This window comes from Durio zibethinus, chromosome 26 (genome assembly GCF_047325235.1).
Source record: "Durio zibethinus cultivar Kanyao isolate XHJ-2024 chromosome 26, ASM4732523v1, whole genome shotgun sequence".
NCBI lineage: Eukaryota > Viridiplantae > Streptophyta > Magnoliopsida > Malvales > Malvaceae > Durio > Durio zibethinus.
Window position 1 is genome coordinate 8,116,478 of NC_143187.1, and position 18,441 is coordinate 8,134,918.

General features: G+C 28.3%; 2 protein-coding genes and 1 pseudogene across 3 annotated transcripts; all 3 read right to left on the bottom strand.

Annotated features, from left to right (window-relative positions):
* Nucleotides 1-1,192: 1,192 nt before the first annotated feature.
* LOC111274918 (protein SRG1-like) lies at nucleotides 1,193-3,690 on the bottom strand. Its single transcript, XM_022859939.2, has 4 exons — nucleotides 3,283-3,690; nucleotides 2,935-3,182; nucleotides 2,061-2,382; nucleotides 1,193-1,727 (listed from the first exon to the last, which is right to left on the bottom strand). The coding sequence occupies exons 1-4, from the start codon at nucleotides 3,532-3,534 to the stop codon at nucleotides 1,467-1,469; spliced, it is 1,083 nt and encodes a 360-aa protein (XP_022715674.2). The 5' UTR covers nucleotides 3,535-3,690; the 3' UTR covers nucleotides 1,193-1,466.
* A 2,112-nt stretch (nucleotides 3,691-5,802) lies between these two features.
* LOC111274920 (protein SRG1-like) lies at nucleotides 5,803-7,648 on the bottom strand (annotated as a pseudogene). Its single transcript, XR_016334165.1, has 3 exons — nucleotides 7,339-7,648; nucleotides 6,935-7,184; nucleotides 5,803-6,369 (listed from the first exon to the last, which is right to left on the bottom strand). The product of XR_016334165.1 is annotated as a protein SRG1-like (transcript).
* Nucleotides 7,649-9,013: 1,365 nt separating this feature from the next.
* LOC111274917 (protein SRG1-like) lies at nucleotides 9,014-11,492 on the bottom strand. Its single transcript, XM_022859938.2, has 4 exons — nucleotides 11,031-11,492; nucleotides 10,683-10,930; nucleotides 9,800-10,121; nucleotides 9,014-9,508 (listed from the first exon to the last, which is right to left on the bottom strand). Exons 1-4 carry the CDS (start codon nucleotides 11,280-11,282, stop codon nucleotides 9,248-9,250), a joined length of 1,083 nt encoding a protein of 360 aa, XP_022715673.2. The 5' UTR covers nucleotides 11,283-11,492; the 3' UTR covers nucleotides 9,014-9,247.
* Nucleotides 11,493-18,441: the final 6,949 nt, after the last annotated feature.

Sequence of the window (18,441 nt, forward strand, 5' to 3'; positions counted from 1 at the left end):
GACTTTAATATATTTAATATTAAAATTAATTTTTTTTATAAAATTAATGTTTCATGATTTTTAATGTTAAAAAGTAAAAAAAAATTTTTAAATATAGTTTTAAAATATAAAAAATTAAGAGTTTTAAATGTTCAAAAAAGGAAATAGGACATAATTTTGAGACATCTAAAAAAATAAACAAAAAAAAATGAAATAGAGACACATATATAAATTTAACTATTCGTCCTTTTATAATATGACTAGAGTAATTCAAGTTAACAACTAAAGATACTATACCTACTTTCCTTGAAGGGAAAAAAATGATGTTGGGTATTGATGATACTTAACATGACTTAAATTGGAAAATTTTTTAATTTAATGTCCTTACTAATCAGAAATTAAGCCCGTATTGAATTAATTATTATAGTATATTATTAGTAGCTAGTAATTGACATTATTGTATGTGGACAAATATTGGAAAATCCACATTTGTCCTCACTTTGGTAATATTAATTGCATATAAGAATTTATAATATAAGTAATCTGATTTTTTATAAATTCTTTGACTAATCAACATTTTAATTTTTTGTTTTTGCACAAGCTTCCAACATTTAGAAATAAACTTTCCAGGTTAATTTCAACCTATCTCTCTCATCACGTGGTGTATTAGCTCATGCGGATTATTCAATCTTTATTACTTTTCTTAAGCTTATAATTTTGGTTGTTCCGTTTTTATTTATTTATTTATTTATTTATTGTTACTAACATACAAGAAATCTTGCCATAAGGGAAACAAAGTTGCAATTCAGGGCAAACAATAAAAAAATTAAGAAAATGAAGAATAATTTTTTTTTAATACAAAAGAGATCAAGACTTAAGGATAATTAGAGAAGGGTAATTTGAAAGTGCTGAAAATTGAATTTCATTCTTGCAAGAATTCACCTCTTAAAATAGGTGAGTGAACCATTTAGGTTAAATTTCAAATTCAAAATAATTCTAATTAGTTTTAAATATGTCCCTTTGAATAATGAAACTGGAAAAAAAACTCAATATCCTGAATTATATATTTTTGCCGTTTGATCAAACATGGAAATTAAGTCCTTCTTGTTCATTTATTTTCTCATAAAATTTATTTAATCATAGCATGCATATTGGATGATCGAATTTTTAAATTAATTGACTCGCTATTTTAGATTCTCAATATTGTTGAGTAATTGTCTTTATTAATATGAAAAAAGAACAAATACGATTGCTATCAGAAAATTTTATTATGAACATCTTGTATAATAATTTTCTTAATAATTATGCATTCACACACTAATTTCTCTATATTCATAAAACTCCTTGTTACTTTCTATATCACTTCTCACTTATTCACCCCACTCGCTCTTTTACTTCACATTTCACTTCCACACGACACGACGCTACACTTTACACCATTAAGCACAAAGCTACACTCCACATTAATTGACATGTTTTTGGAATTTCTAGCTATTTTGGTCCTTTGGGATTCTCAGGACATCAAGGAATGATTTTCCCTCGAGCCGACGTTTAAGAAACTCCTTGAAGTAGTCTGCAACAACCATTCTTTTGAAATTTGGCGGAGTTTCAGGAGTGATAAGGCTTGGAGCTGGACCCATTTCTCCATCCAGTTTCGGACTGTAAAATGTGGCGATGGACAGCCTCTCTTTCTCTGAGTTGACAGTTGCACGATGCTCAATGCTACTGTAAATTCCATTCGTCACTATCTGCAAAATCATTCAGTCAAAGCTACTATGGATTTTGCTATCCATTGTCTCTTCTTCTCTTTGAGAAAGGAAAAATCAAATGGAATTACTACTACGTTCTCACGTGAAAAAGCAGCCTGAGGCCCAAACCCCAGAATGCTTGTCATTTTCAACTTGTGTTTTGTACTTTGTCAAGTAATTTCAAAGATGACGGATTGATTTTAATGTGTTTCTGATAAGGCTTTGACCAAATTAGTTGACTGTTAGTTACTTGCTTTATCTTGCAACCATTGACAGTGGCAAATTCTAGGGGTGAAAGGTCATAGAAAACGATAGGCCATTAATTTAATTTACCTCCATGATATCCCCCACATTAATAACAAAAGCATCAGGCAAGGGTTTAATAGGAACCCAAGCACCATCTTTCCTTATCTGAAGGCCTTCAATTTCATTGATTTGAAGGAGAATGGTGATGCCAACAGCATCCGAGTGAGAGCTTAGCCCAATGGCCAGCTCTGGCTCTGGACAAGGGGGATAGTAGTTCATCCTCATTGCTTGCCAACCTCCTTCAAAAATCCTAATATCATCGGGATCTATTCCCAATGCTTTTGCCTGGAAGGCCAGTATTTTCAAGGCAATGTTTTTCAGTTCTGCCGAATAAGCTTCAATATCATCTCTGCAAGCAAATGAACATGTATATCGGTTCAAAGATTTATTGTATCATTAATCTAATTACTTAGATTTTGCTATTTGCCTTTTTAAAAAAAAAAATCTGAACAATAAAAATAAATGGTAAAAACTAGAATCAGAATTAATTAAAAATGACGAAAGAATATTAACAGATTTTATTTTTTTGAAATGAAGGGACCAAATGAATCAAATAGACTCTATATATAAGTAAATTAATCATATATTTTGTTTTTTAAAAAATTCAATTTCTCTATTTTTAACTTTCTAAAAGTAATTGGCTTTTACATTTAAAAACATTTTTTATTTTTAGCTTTTCAAAGCAAAAAAGTATGTAATTAAAAAATTTGTTATTTTAAATTAAAATTTAACAAAAAAGAAAAAGCTTAACTATTGTAATATCCTATAATTATTTCAATATATATGGGAGAAAAAATTTTGCTTTAGCAAAATTTGAAATATTCTTAAAACTATTGTAGAATTTTAATCTACTAATTAAATAATAATTTTGAGAAAGAGAGAGATGGGGGAGAATAATAACCTGAATGGAAGAGGAAGGTTGGAGAAGAGATGAGGTTTCCTGAGATGAGTTGGAAGTGCAGTCATGAAGAACATGTCTGCCCAATCAAGCTTCTGTTCCTCAGACACAACAAAAGCCTGTCCGAATCCCTCCAGATCCCCTGGACGCTGCCAAAGCTTCTTCTTCTCTTCCATGGGGAGGTTGAACAAACCTTGGATCCCCTTCTGCACTTTCTCCACCAATGAACTGCTCACTCCATGATTTATCAACTGTAATTACACATTGATTGCTCAAACTACTATATATACATCTTATATCAAAGTTTAAAAAAAAAAAAAGTCATGGGCTCTCCTCAATGGCAAAATATACCTGGAAGAAACCCCATTCTTTACATGCATCGCGCAACTTTTCTAGTTCAACATTCATCGAATCTCCAGAAAGCAACATGAGCATGTCGATGACCGGGACTTGTGGTGAACAAGCTGTGTCAATGGCTGTAAATGGAGGGTCTTGATCAGGTCGCTGATAACGTAGTGGAACTCTGCCGAGGGCCTCCTTTACCAGCTCTTGAACGGAAGGAACCGGGATAGAGCTGCCTAGCTTCGTTAATTCTGGTTCCATAATTTCTCAGTTTTAAGTATAAACTCTCAAAAAACTTTTACACAAATGAAACCGTTCTATTCCTTTCTCATAGTGAGGAAGGATGAGGGACGATGCAATTTATATTTGGGGTGAGAGTGTATGCCAGAGCATTTCATTCATAAGTTTTTTATTAAAATATAATAATTGTTTAATTATAACAAAAATTATGTAAAAATTTATCTATATGATTAATTTTGTAGGGAATGGATGAAGGAAAGGAGGTTCATGTGGCACCCCTCCCTTCCTCCAAATCTCTATTTTTTATTTTTTTTAGTTTGTTGTTATTGTTTACTTTTTTATTTTATTTTTATTAAATCTATTTTTTTAACATTTTTACATTTGATTTGCTTTGTTTAATTTATTTTTATTAAATAAATTTTATAAAAAAATTAATGGAGGAAAGTATGATAAAACTATTTATATCCGATTGGTTTTGATTCGTACTAATTCGATATAAATTTATTTTTTTAAAAATTAAGATTGGATCAAGATTTTTTTTTAAAAAAAATGGAGTTGGGTTGAAGACGAATTTAAAGTGTCATGTCCGTCTTAGGTGTCCAAATAGCACCTCTTTCTTTCTTTTTTTTTCCTTTTTTGAACTTTTTTAAAGCTTTTATTCTTTTTTTAATTTTTACTTTTAATTTATTATTAGATAAATTTTACAAAAATATCAATTAAAATAAAGATGACAAAATAACTCATATCTTATGGACTTTGGTTTAGCCAAGTCTAATTGGTACATTTTTTTAAATTCAGGATAATTGAGTTAAGTTTTTTTTTTTTTTTAAATCAGGCTCCAATAAGAGTAAGATTTTTATTGTTACGCTTTAGTCCTAGTTAGTTATAAATATGGGTTTTAAATTGAATTTTATATAATTTTAAATTATGATTAATTAATTGTAGTACAATAATTATAAGTGATATAATCTTGTGTTTATTGATTGATGACTAATTTACTTATGATACATATATATACACTTCAGTTATGAAATTAATTAAAAATTAATAGAAGATGACAAATAATAGTGTCAATCAAATAATCAAATAAATCACATTGATAATCAAATTATATTTAAATTTTCATTAGACTAATACTTTTACTTTTTGTTTTTTTGTTACTTGTCTTTTATTTTTAACTTTAAATTAAAAGCAAATAAAAAATAATAAAAACATAAACTAAATGAAGCCTAATTTTACTACAATATAATTTTGTCTTCAAACCTTTTTCTGTAGACACATGTTCAAAATAGGATATAAAAAGAATTCTTAGTTTGTTTAGGTTATTGGGTTGAGAAAAAAATAAAAGGAAAGATCTAAAACGAACAGGGATAAGGTTGAAAAAAAATTGTAGATAAGAGAGAGTAGAAAGGATCGAAAGATAGAGATGTCCTCAACCTTTTTATAGATATTTCATTTTATTGAGAGATTTTTTAAAATTCATTTAATTTTGAATTTTAATTTTAATTATGTAACTGCGTTTTAATTGAAAAAGTAAATTTTGAGGTCAAAAATTAAGTTTTAAAATTTATTTGTATTTTAATTTTTTTAGTTTAAGTTTTGGTTATTTAGTCAAAAAAGTCAAAATCAATTGTCAAAAAAATAAAAAGGGGTAAAAATAAAAAAATAAAAAATGTGAGTTTTTGTATGAAAAATTTTGGATTTAATTCAACTCTTAGATTCTATATCAAATTTTAACTTTAATGGTTGAATAATTTTGAAAAGACTTAGGGTTCAATCTACTAAAAAAAGATAATATTACATAGATAATAAAAGTTGGAGAGAAATCTTAAATTCGATTGAATTAATTTCTTTAAAATAAAAAAAAGATTCAATCCCCATAAAAAGACCTTAAATTTGTAATTAAAGAAGAAGGCTCACAGCAATTGACTTCAAAATCAAACAAAAGTCATTGAAAAGAAAAAAATTTTGGTAAAATTTTGAATCAACAATAAAGATGCAATTAAGCAAAAAAAATTACATGAAGATTCAATTAGAAATTTTGGAAGGAAGGCTAAAATTTATATTAAGAATTATTAATTTTTGAAAAGAGAAAAATTATTGGAAACTGTGATCTATTGAGGTAATATTTTTTTTATTTTTTTTATTTTTACATAATTTTTATAATATTTAATTATTTATTTTTATTTTTATATTTATTGCATGATATTTATTTTTGTACGAATTTACATGACTAATATAGATTTTGCTATCCATTGTCTTCTCTTCTCTTTGAGAAAGGAAAAATCAAATGGAATTACTACGTTCTCACGTGAAAAAGCAGCCTGAGGCCCAAACCCAGAATGCTTGTCATTTTCAACTTGTATTTTGTCAAGTAATTTCAAAGATCACTTATTGATTTTACTCTGTTTCTGATGAGGCTTCGACCAAATTAGTTGACTGTTAGTTACTTGTTTTATCTTGCAACCATTGACAGTGGCAAATTCTAGGGGTGAAAGGTCATAGAAAACGATAGGCCATTAATTTAATTTACCTCCATGATATCCCCCCACATTAACAACAAAAGCATCTGGCAAGGGTTTAATAGGAACCCAAGCACCATCTTTCCTTATCAGAAGGCCTTCCAATTCATTGATTTGAAGCAGAATGGTGATGCCATCAGCATCTGAGTGAGGGCTTAGCCCAATGGCCAGCTCTGGCTCTGGACAAGGGGGATAGTAGTTCATCCTCATTGCTTGCCAACCTCCTTCAAAAATCCTAATATCATCAGAATCTATTCCCAACGCTTTTACCTGGAAGGCCAGTATTTTCAAGGCAATGTTTCTCTGTTCTGCCGAGTAAGCTTCAATACCGTCTCTGCCAGCAAATGAAAGTGTATATCGGTTCAAAGATTTATTGTATTATTAACTAAATTACTTAGATTTTTCTATTTGCTTTTTTTTTAAAAAAAAAAAATCTGAACAATAAAAATAAATGGTAAAAACTAGAATCAAAATTAATTAAAAATGACGAAAGAATATTAACAGATTTTATTTTTCGAAATGAAGGGTCCAAATGAATCAAATAGACTCTATTTATAAGCAAATTAATCATATATTTTGTTTTTTAAAAAATTCGATTTCTCTATTTTTAACTTTCTAAAAGTAATTTTCTTTTACATTTAAAAACATTTTTTATTTTTAGCTTTTCAAAGCAAAAAAGTATGTAATTAAAAAATTTGTTATTTTAAATTAAAATTTAAACAAAACAAAAAAAAAAACAAAAAAACAAAGCTTAACTATTGTAATATCCTATAATTATTTCAATTTATATGGGAGAAAAAATTTTGGTTTAGCAAAATTTGAAATATTCTTAAAGCTTTTGTAGAATTTTAATCTACTAATTAAGTAATAATTTTGAGAAAGAGAGAGAGAATAATAACCTGAATGGAAGAGGAAGGTTGGAGAAGAGGTGAGGTTCCCTGAGATGAGTTGGAAGAGCAGTCATGAAGAACATGTCTGCCCAATCTAGCTTCTGTTCCTCAGACACAACAAAAGCCTGTCCGAATCCCTCCAGATCCCCTGGACGCTGCCAAAGCTTCTTCTTCTCTTCCACATGGGGAGGTTGAACAAACCTTGGATCCCCTTCTTCACTTTCTTCACCAATGAACTGCTCACTCCATGATTTATCGACTGTAATTACACATTGATTGCTCAAACTAGTAATTACACATTGATTGCTCAAACTAGTAATTACACATTGATTGCTCAAACTATTATATATAAATCTTAGATCAAAGTTTAAAAAAAAAAAAAGTCATGGGCTCTCCTCAATGGCAGAATATACCTGGAAGAAACCCCATCCTTTGCATGCATGGTGACAATTTTCTAGTCCAACATCCTTCAAATCTCCCGAAAGCAACATAAGCATGTCGATGACAGGGACTTGTGATGAACAAGCTGTGTCAGTGGATGTCAATGGAGGGTCTGATCAGGTCGTTGATATCGTAGTGGAACTCTGCCGAGGGCCTCCTTTGCCACCTCTTGAACGGAAGGAACCAGGGTAGAGCTGCCTAGCTTAGTTAATTCTGGTTCCATAATTTCTCAGTTTGAAGTACAACCTCTCAAAAAGCTTTTACACAAACGAAACGGCTCTATTGCTTTCACTCATAGTGAGGAAGGAAGAGGGATGACGCAATTTATACCGCGGTGAGAGTGCATACCGAGCATTTCACCTATAATTTTTTTATTAAAATATAATAATTATTTAATGATAATAAAAATTATTATAAAAATTCATTTGTTATAAACATAAACTTTATATTAAACTTCATATAATTTTAAATTATGATTAATTACTTGCCATATAATAATTATAAAATATATAATTTTGTGTATACTGATTGATGACTAATTTAATTATAAACTTCAACGATAAAATTAATTAAAAATATCATGATATATTTATTATTTTAAAAAAATTAATAGAAAATGACAAATAATATATCAATCAAATAATTATATAAATCACATTTATAATCAAATTATATTTAAAATTTCGTTAGATTAATTCGTTTATTTTATTTTGTTATTTGTCTTTTTTTAACTTTAAATTAAAAAAAATGACAAATAATAAAAGCATAAATTAAATGAAGCCTAATTATATATATATATATATATATGTATATATAATATTGAGTGCAACCCACGTATATATAAAGTTAACAGCTATTACGTCCTTTTATAATATAATTAGATTAATTCAAGCTAGCAAATTGATGATACTTATACAACATCACTTAAATTGGGAAAAATTTTGAATCAATTTGACAATGTCCTTGCTAAGCAGAAATTAAGCCTGGATCTAATTAATTATAATATATATATATATATTATTAGTAGCTAGTAATTGACATTATTGTATGTGGACAACTATTGGAAAATCTACATTTGTCCTCACTTTGATAATATTAATTGCATATAAGAATTTATAATATAAGTAATCTGATTTTTTTATAAATTTTTCGACTAATCAACATTTTTATTTTTATTTTTGCACAAACTTCCAACATTTAAAAATAAACTTTCCAGGTTAATTTCTATCTCTTTCATCACTTGGCGAATTAGCTGCTTGTGCGGATTATTCAATCTTTATTACTTTTCTTATTGATTGAGAGATATCTTCTATCACTTGTAATGGCCCTATCCTTTAATAAAACTTATCTGACATGGCAAAAAGAAAAAAAAAATCTTATGTACGTCCCTTTGAATAATGAAACTAGAAAACCTTAATAACCTGAATTATATATTTTTGCTGTTTGATCAAACGTGAAAATTAAGTCCCTCTTGTTCATTTATTTTGTCATGAAATTTATTTAATCATAGCATGCATACTTGCACGATCGAATTTTTAAATTAATTGACTTGCAATTTTGGCATTCCTAGCTAGTTTTGGATTCTCAATATTGTTGAGCTTATGTCTTGATTAATATGAAGAAACAAATACAATTGCTATCAGAAAATTTTATTATAAACACACTCTTATATAATAATTTTCTTAAATGATTATGCATTCACACACTAATTTCTCTATACTCATAAAACACCTTGTTTCTTTTCTATATCACTTCTCACTTGTTCACCCCACTCACCCTTTTACTTCACATGTCACTTCCACACCACACCACACGACACTACACTTTACACCACCAAGCACAAAGCTACACTCCACATTAATTGACATGTTTTTGGAATTCCTAACTATTTTGGTCCTTTGCGATTCTCATGACATCAAGGAATGATTTTCCATCGAGCCGACGTTTAAAAAGCTCCTTGAAGTAGTCTGCCACAACAATTCTTTTGAAATTTGGCGGAGTTTCAGGAGTGATAAGGCTTGGAGCTGGACCCATTTCTCCATCCAGTTTCGGACAGTAAAATGTGGCGATGGACAGCCTCTCTTTCTCTGAGTTAACAGTTGCACGATGCTCAATGCTACGGTAAATCCCATTCGTCACTATCTGCAAAATCATTTAGTCAAAGCCACTATGGATTTTGCTATCCATTGTCTTCTCTTCTCTTTGAGAAAGGAAAAATCAAATGGAATTACTACGTTCTCACGTGAAAAAACAGCCTGCGGCCCAAAATGCTTGTCATTTTCAACTTGTATTTTGTCAAGTAATTTCAAAGATGACGGATTGATTTTACTGTGTTTCTGATAAGGTTTTGACCAAATTAATTGACTATTAGTTACTATATCTTGCAACCATTGACAGTGTCATAGAAAATGATAGGCCATTAATTTAATTTACCTCCATGATATCCCCCACATTAACAACAAAAGCATCAGGCAAGGGTTTAATAGGAACCCAAGCACCATCTTTCCTTATCTGAAGGCCTTCCATTTCATTGATTTGAAGAAGAATGGTGATGCCAACAGCATCCGAGTGAGGGCTTAGCCCAATGGCCAGCTCTGGCTCTGGACAAGGGGGATAGTAGTTCATCCTCATTGCTTGCCAACCTCCTTCAAAAATCCTAACATCATCAGAATCTATTCCCAACGCTTTTACCTGGAAGGCCAGTATTTTCAAGGCAATGTTTCTCAGTTCTGCCGAGTAAGCTTCAATATCCTTTCTGCAAGCAAATGAAAGAGTATATCGGTTCAAAGATTTATTGTATTATTAACTAAATTACGTAGATTTTTCTATTTGCCTTTTTTTAAAAAAAAAATCTGAACAATAAAAAAAATGGTAAAAACTAGAATCAGAATTAATTAAAAATGACCAAAATAATATTAACAGATTTTATTCTTTCGAAATGAAGGGACCAAATGAATCAAATAAACTCTATATATAAGTTAATTAATCATATATTTTGTTTAAAAAAAATTCAATTTCTCTATTTTTAACACTCTAAAAGTAATTTGCTTTTACATTTAAAAACATTTTTTTATTTTTTGCTTTTCAAAGCAGAAAAGTATGTAATTAAAAATTTTGTTATTTTAAATTAAAATTTAACCAAAAAAAAAAAAAAACAGAGCTTAACTATTGTAATATCCTATAATTATTTCAATATATATGGGAGAAAAAATTTGGGTTTAGCAAAATTTGAAATATTCTTAAAACTTTTGTAGAATTTTAATCTACTAATTAAGTAATAATTTTGAGAAAGAGAGAGATGGGGGAGAATAATAACCTGAATGGAAGAGGAAGGTTGGAGAAGAGGTGAGGTTTCCTGAGATGAGTTGGAAGTGCAGTCATGAAGAACATGTCTGCCCAATCAAGCTTCTGTTCCTCAGACACAACAAAAGCCTGTCCGAATCCCTCCAGATCCCCTGGACGCTGCCAAAGCTTCTTCTTCTCTTCCATGGGGAGGTTGAACAAACCTTGGATTCCCTTCTTCACTTTCTCCACCAATGAACTGCTCACTCCATGATTTATCAACTGCAATTACACATTGATTGCTCAAACTACTATATATACATTTTATATCAAATTTAAAAAAAAAAAAAATTGATGGGCTCTCCTCAATGGCAAAATATACCTGCAAGAAACCCCATTCTTTGCATGCATCGTGCAACTTTTCTAGTTCAACATCCATCGAATCTCCAGAAAGCAACATGAGCATGTCGATGACCGGGACTTGTGGTGAACAAGCTGTGTCAATGGATGTAAATGGAGGGTCTTGATCAGGTCGCTGATATCGTAGTGGAACTCTGCCGAGGGCCTCCTTTGCCACCTCTTGAATGGAAGGAACCGGGATTGAGCTGCCTAGCTTCGTTAATTCTGGTTCCATAATTTCTCAGTTTGAAGTATAACCTCTCAAAAAGCTTTTACACAAATGAAACTGTTCTGTTTCTTTCTCTCATGTATACATTTCAACATGAAATTAATTAAAAAAATTCATGATATATTCATTATTTTTTTAAAAAAATTAATTGAAAATGGCAAATAATAGTATCAATCAAATAACCAAATAAAGTCTTATAAAAAAACAAATTATATTTAAAATTTGTTTGATTAATACTTTGCTCTGACTTTTTTTTTTTTGGTTATTTGTCTCTTAATTTTAAATTTTAATTAAAAACAAATAAAATAATAATAAAAGCATAAATTAAACGAAGCCTAATTTTTTTATACATGTAGGTAATATTGCGTGCAACCTACGTATATCTATAAGAGTTTACTATTACGTCATTTTATAGTATGTCTGGATTAATTCGAGCTAACAACAAAAGATATTATCCCCAAGGAAAAAATCATTTTGGGTAATGATGATTCTTACACAACATGACTTAAATTGGGAAAAAAAAAATTTAATTCAATGTTCTTGCTTAGAAGAAATTAAGCCAGGATCGAATTAATTATAGTGTATTATTAGTAGCTAGTAATTGACATTTACTGTATGTAGGCAAATATTGGAAAATCTGCATTTGTTCAAACTTCATTTTCTGTCCCTCTCACTTTGGTAATATTGATTAAGAATTTAAAGTAAGTAATTTGTTTTTTTCTGAATTCTTTGACAAATCGACATTTTAATTTTTATTTATTGCACAAACTTCCAACACTTTGAAATAAACCTCCCAGGTTAATTTCAACCTATCTCTTTCATCACTTGGCGTATTAGCTCATGCGAATCTTCAATCTTTATTACTTTTCTTAAGATCTTAATTTTGTTTGTTTTTACTTTTTTTTTTTTTTCTAACATGCAAGAAATCTTGCCATATAAGGGAAATAAAGTCGCAGTTCTGAGAAAACAATCAAAATTAAGACAATGAAGTTTTTATCCTCTACCTACTATAATGATATACAACAAGTTCATTGTTCTTCACTTTGCTGTGGAAAATATTTTATGATAATAAATTTATAAATAAATTGAGAAAGTTTTCAAATTAGAATGTGTTTAAATTGGAACGCATTAAATATTTTATGAGAATAGTACTAAGCACTAAATTAGAATTCACTAATAAATTGTCTCGAACCATTAACTGTAATCTAGCAAAGAATTTAAACAATGAAGCTTTAATTCTATTCAAAGCAAGAATATATATGCTTAATAATATAAAACTAAATACATAAAGGTCAAAGGTAAAAACAATAACAAACAAATGCATATCATGTGGGAAAAAAATTTTTAAACTAAATGCAAAAAATATTTAGCTTTTTCACTTCATATATTTCAAATTTCAACAACATTCTGTAGCTCATATGCCCTAAGACCTCAAAGCAAATCAAATAAATTTAAAAAAAATAAATAAATTTCAATTATATAATAATTTTAAAATAAAGGACTCACGTGAAAGCCAAGATTTTTCTATTTCTTCTCTCCAATTACGCGGAATATGCTCGACAACTAAGTGAATATCCTTGATTCCTTCACAACTTGAATCTCATTATCAAGGTAGTCGGTATCAATAAATTAAATATTTGAGTTGAAGTGATCATTTCAAGCTTATTATTGACAATAATATTAACCTAAATACCACATAATACCCCAACAAATACCTAAAAAGCTTAACAGTATATAAAGCAACATGCCTACATCATTTCCGTAATATCTTAAATATGTGGTAGACAATAACATTAGTTAACATAATAATATAATGACAAAATTAAGTACTAAGAGTATCAAAAAGAGCATATAAGAATTCCTCAATAAATTGAATACATGTAAAATACTTGTTCAAGACTGACAAAGCTTATTAAATAGAAAATTATGTTATCACTTATGCAAACCATGAATTTGACTTTTTTTTAACCAAAAAAAAAAAAAGAAAAGAAAAGCTAATGTAATGACCAATTAAGATCTTGCCTTCTTTCCTATCTCCTCACACACCTTTAACCTTTCTGTTTCTTCTCTCCGTCACTCTCTTTCATCTCTCATCTCCTTCAAATATTTCAAAAAGAACTATAGGGAAACCTAATCTAAGAGCAAAGGAAAACACAACCATAAATATCAGACAAAGTGCATGTCAATCAATCATTTCAAATTTTGCATTTGTTAGCCCTTTAGTAGACCATAAATCAATCCTATGTATTAATTTCTTTTTATTTCAATAACTTTTAAAACATATATGTTTTTCTATAATGACAAAACTTGCATGATGGATGGAAGAAGATAAAGTATTGAAAATAAAATATCCTTTGAAGTAATATGGATAAATCTATAATTCAAAGTAATTATGAATGACTAATAGTAGACTAACACATGTAAAATACAATAATATACAAATACAGGTATAATTAATAGCAAGAAAGGATAGAAAGCATAAATTAAAAAAAAAATTATAAACATCAAAACCATTTATAACCTAGAATAATCAAACAACTATTGCTTTTGTTTAATCAAAACCAACAATAATATTTATAAAATAATAATAAAAAAATATGAGAATAAATAACTATTAAGAACCAAAGCAAATACAGTAATAAGCAAAAGTAAAATACATAATCTTCAAAATTACTTCATATCTAACTGACCAATTACCTTGAATAATCATTGTTAACGACTAGTCCTATCAATAAAAAAAATTAAAAATATTAATTAGATAAGTTTAATTTAAAAATAAGTTAAAAACTCAAAAAAATCTCATAGTGAAATTAAAAACAGGAGGAAAGGTTTGTACTTCTTTACATTTTTTCCCTTTATCGTGAGCTTGAAGGAAGTTTCATCGCATATGGGTTTCAAATGAAGTTTTTAAGGAAGAAACCACAAACCTTGAAATATTAATTTTTGGATAAATATTAATAAAGGAAAGGAAAAGAAAAGAAAAGAATGGAAAAAAAGGTTTTTTAAAGGAAAGGAAATGATACATGTAACCTTTATTTAGATAATTAAAATTAATAAATGAAATGAAAGGAAATGAATTCTAACAACCATTGTTTGGATAAAAAGTGAAAAAAAAAAAAGGAAATGATTTATTATAATAACTTTTTTCAATTATAACATTTCATTGCTTATAATTTTAGAGCACTCATGGACCATGATATGTTTATTATCTTGTTTGGATTCACAATTGCTGCTATATTAATGATTTTTAATCAAGTGAAATAAAAAAATATTTTACAAATATGCATTGATGGATTTTGAGTTAGTGTTTCATCTCATAAATCCAAAACATATATCTATTCATATTCAATCATTCATCAAAATCAAATCATTAAAAAATTATAAAAATTTTGTATATTGGAAGAGATATGTAAAATTTACTTGAAAAAAGAGATGATTTTGAAAAAATTACATGATGATTGTGATCTATTTAGGTTTTTTTATTAGGTTTTTAGTATTAATAAAAAGATGGATATAATAATCTTTTTATATAAAAAATATTTTTCAACTTTCATTGTCTTAGCTTTTCCTCCAAATTGAGGTATTAAAAAACTTGGGTTTACAAAGAAAACCAAAAGTTATTTGGTTTCCACCTCTTTTCTTTTCTTTAAATTAAAAATTTATCTAAACAAGGGAAATGGGGTTTTGTTTCCTTTACTTTACTTGCCTTTCCTTCCATTCCCCTCAATCCAAACACACAAAGGAAAATAAAGAAAATTAATATATAAAAACTCAGTAGTGCTTTCAACCTTTATGGTATAGTCGCTATAGAACTAACGTTATGTTTAGATAAATATTAATAAAGGAAAGGAAAAGAAAGTTTTTTAAAGAAAAGGAAAGGATATATACAACCCTTGTTTGGATAATTAAAATTAATAAAGGAAAGGAATTCTAACAACCATTGGTTGGATAGAAAGTGAAAAAGAAAGGAAATGATTCATTAATTCTTTTCAATTATAACCTTTTATTACTTGTGATTTTAAAGTACTCATGGATCATGATATATTTGCTATCTTGTCTAGCTTCACAATTATTGTTATATCAATGATTTTTAATCAAGTGAAATAGGAAGATGTTTTACAAATATGCATTGATAAATTTTGAACTAGTCTGATATCTCATAAACCTAAAAAATATATCTATGTATATTCTACCATTCATCAAAATCAAATCACCAAAAAATAAAAAAAAATTTATATTGGAATATATATATGAAACTTACTTGAAAAAAGATATGACTTTAAAAAAATTACAGGATGATTGAGATCTGCTTAAATTTTTTTTATTAAGTTTTTAATATTAATAAAAAGATGGACATAATAGTCTTTTTATAAAATAAAAAATTCAACCTTTTTTTCCCTAGCTTTTCCTCCAAATTAAGGTATTAAAAAAATTAAATTTACAAAAAAAACTAAAGGTTATTTGGTTTTCACCTCTTTTCCTTTCTTTAAATTGAATATATATCCAAACAAGGGAAAAGGGTTTTGTTTCCTTTACTTTTTTTTTATTTTATTTTCCTTTTCTTTCTCTCTCTTCAATCCAAACACATTGTAAGATTCAAACTTATTAAGTTCTATATGCTTCCCCACAAGTTAATTACAAAACGAAGCACCAATTTTTTCTTTTTCAATTTTGCAAATTCCATTGGTCCATTTTTTTAGTTCATTTGAGAGCTAAGAGACGGTATAAACCTCATTAGCATTCACATCTAACCAATAATAATATTTCTAAAACAATAACAGTAAAACATTAGAATAAATAACTATTAAGAACCAAACAAAATTAAAAAATAAGTAAAAAAAAACCACATAATCTTTAAAATTACCTCAAATCTAAATGAGAAATTACCTTGAACAATCACCGGTAGTGCCTATTCCTGTCACTAAAACAAAAAATAAAAAATAATAATGAGATAAATTCTATTTGAAAATAAGTTAAAAACTCAAAGAATATCTCAAATTCATTAATGACATTTTTAACAAAAAGCAGAGGGATTTCAGTATTTCACCGAGGCGATATTACAGTAGGTAAGATAAAGCATGAGGCCTTTTTGGCATGCTTCGAGACCTTCCTGAACATGCTTTGCAAGAACCTCATCAACAAATCAATGTTGCTTTCTTTTTTGTCATTTTGTTGCCCTCCTCTTTCTCCACTAAATCATTGAAGAAAGATTCATTGATTCCCTCTGTTTCCTCACCGGCTGAAGCATTAAATTAAAAAAAAAAAAAACATATATGTGGTAATGGCAAACTGGTATTTTAGCGAAATGAAGAAAGAGAGTTTTTTATTGATAAAGCTACCCAGCTATGGAAAACGGAAAAAAAGGGGATTTGGGGTTGAGGAATTTGTGAGGGAAGGAATGGGTTGCAAGTGAGGAGAATGAGAAGTGGGGGAGTTCTTGGTTGTAGTTTTTGGAAATTTTGACTAAAAACTAAAAATAAAGCTGTTAATCTATAAATTCATGACAAAAAAACAATCAAAACTTGTATTCAAAATCAAAGGATTAAAACTCACATCACAGGGGAGATAAGATAGAAAGAAAGGAAAAGAAGCAAAAGGGGAAGGGCACATGCCATTTAAAATAAAAAAAAAAAAAAAAACAACAGAAATCTTTTTTTTTTTATATATATAAAACTATCAAAAATCTTAATTTTGCATTCAATGAGAAACACAAAAAAAAAAAAAAAAAATTTGAAAACCCATAAACCCATAAAAGAAAATGCTTGAAAGAGAGTTAAACCCAAATATTAGAATGGCAAGATTGTCCAACAACAAAAGCTGGTCGTCTCACTTTTTTTCTCCATAGGTTTATTAGAGAAAAACCCAAAGATTCGGTGAAACAAAAAAAAAAGTGCAAAGGAAAGAGAAACAAGGAAAATTAGAATTTGAAAGGAAAAAAAAAAGGAGACAAAGAGCAATGGAGTGAAACTCGGGTGGTTGTGAGAAGAAAGTATTTTATTAGTTTTTTTTTTCTCTTCAAGTATTTTTATTTTTTTTTCCTCATTTGCTATTATCTATTTTTTTTCCTTGTTATACCTATTAAGAACTCTTACTACATAGTATTTAGTAAACAATAGATGAAAATAATTTTTTTATTCCTTGTAATTTTGGCATTCGTAGCTAATTTTGGGTTCTTAATGATAAGTATGTGTTAATTAACACGAAGAAAGAACAAATATAATTGGTAAGAGCAAATACTTATTATATACTTATTATATATGGGCACACTCTAATACAATAATTTCTTTAAATAATTATGCACTCCCACACTATTTTCTCTATATCACTTTTCTATATCACTTCTCACTTAGTCACCCACACCCACTCTTTTACTTTACTCCATCTCGGTTCCACACCACAGCACACTACACTTCGCACCATTATGCTCAAAACAACACCATTTATGTAGGGATTTATGTTGGTTACAACTTTGACTTTAAAAAAATCCGAAATTTAGCTCAATTAATTTATGCATTTATCATTTTTAGTAGTAATATTCAGTAAATTTGAAATACAAATCTCAACATTTACAATCTCTTCTTTCATTTTCAAACTATGACTTTCAATGTAAAAAAAAAAAAAAAATTGACTTAGAGAATTTTTGAGAATCGGTTACAAATATCAAAATCTACTTAAAAAAATCAATCTAGACCATACTTTGAGAATTTTAAAAAGTCGGCTACGAATATCAAAATACACTTAAAAAAAATCAATCTAAACCATATATAAAGCAAAATCTAGATGAAAATTGAAATACAAATAAAAAATTTTTATCTTAAGAAGAGAGGGCAAGTGGTCGTTGACGTTTTAACACTCCCTAAAGGACTACTTTCTCTTGATGTTGGTTTGGTAGTCATGCCAAGTTACCGTACTGAACGCGCCAAATTTATCTCTATTAAATTTCTTACTTTTGGTCTTAATATATTTTTTACCAAATTTTTTTAATATTTGGTGAGTAACAGTGTGTTGTTATAAGTGAAATTTTTTTTTTGTTTTACCATCTATATTTATCAGTCTTATTGTTGAAAATTTTATTTAATCTTTTAAAAAAAAAGGTAAAAGAAAAAAAAATCAAGTGAGGGTGGCATGTAGATGTTTAAATTGGCCTCTTATTTTGGATTGATTT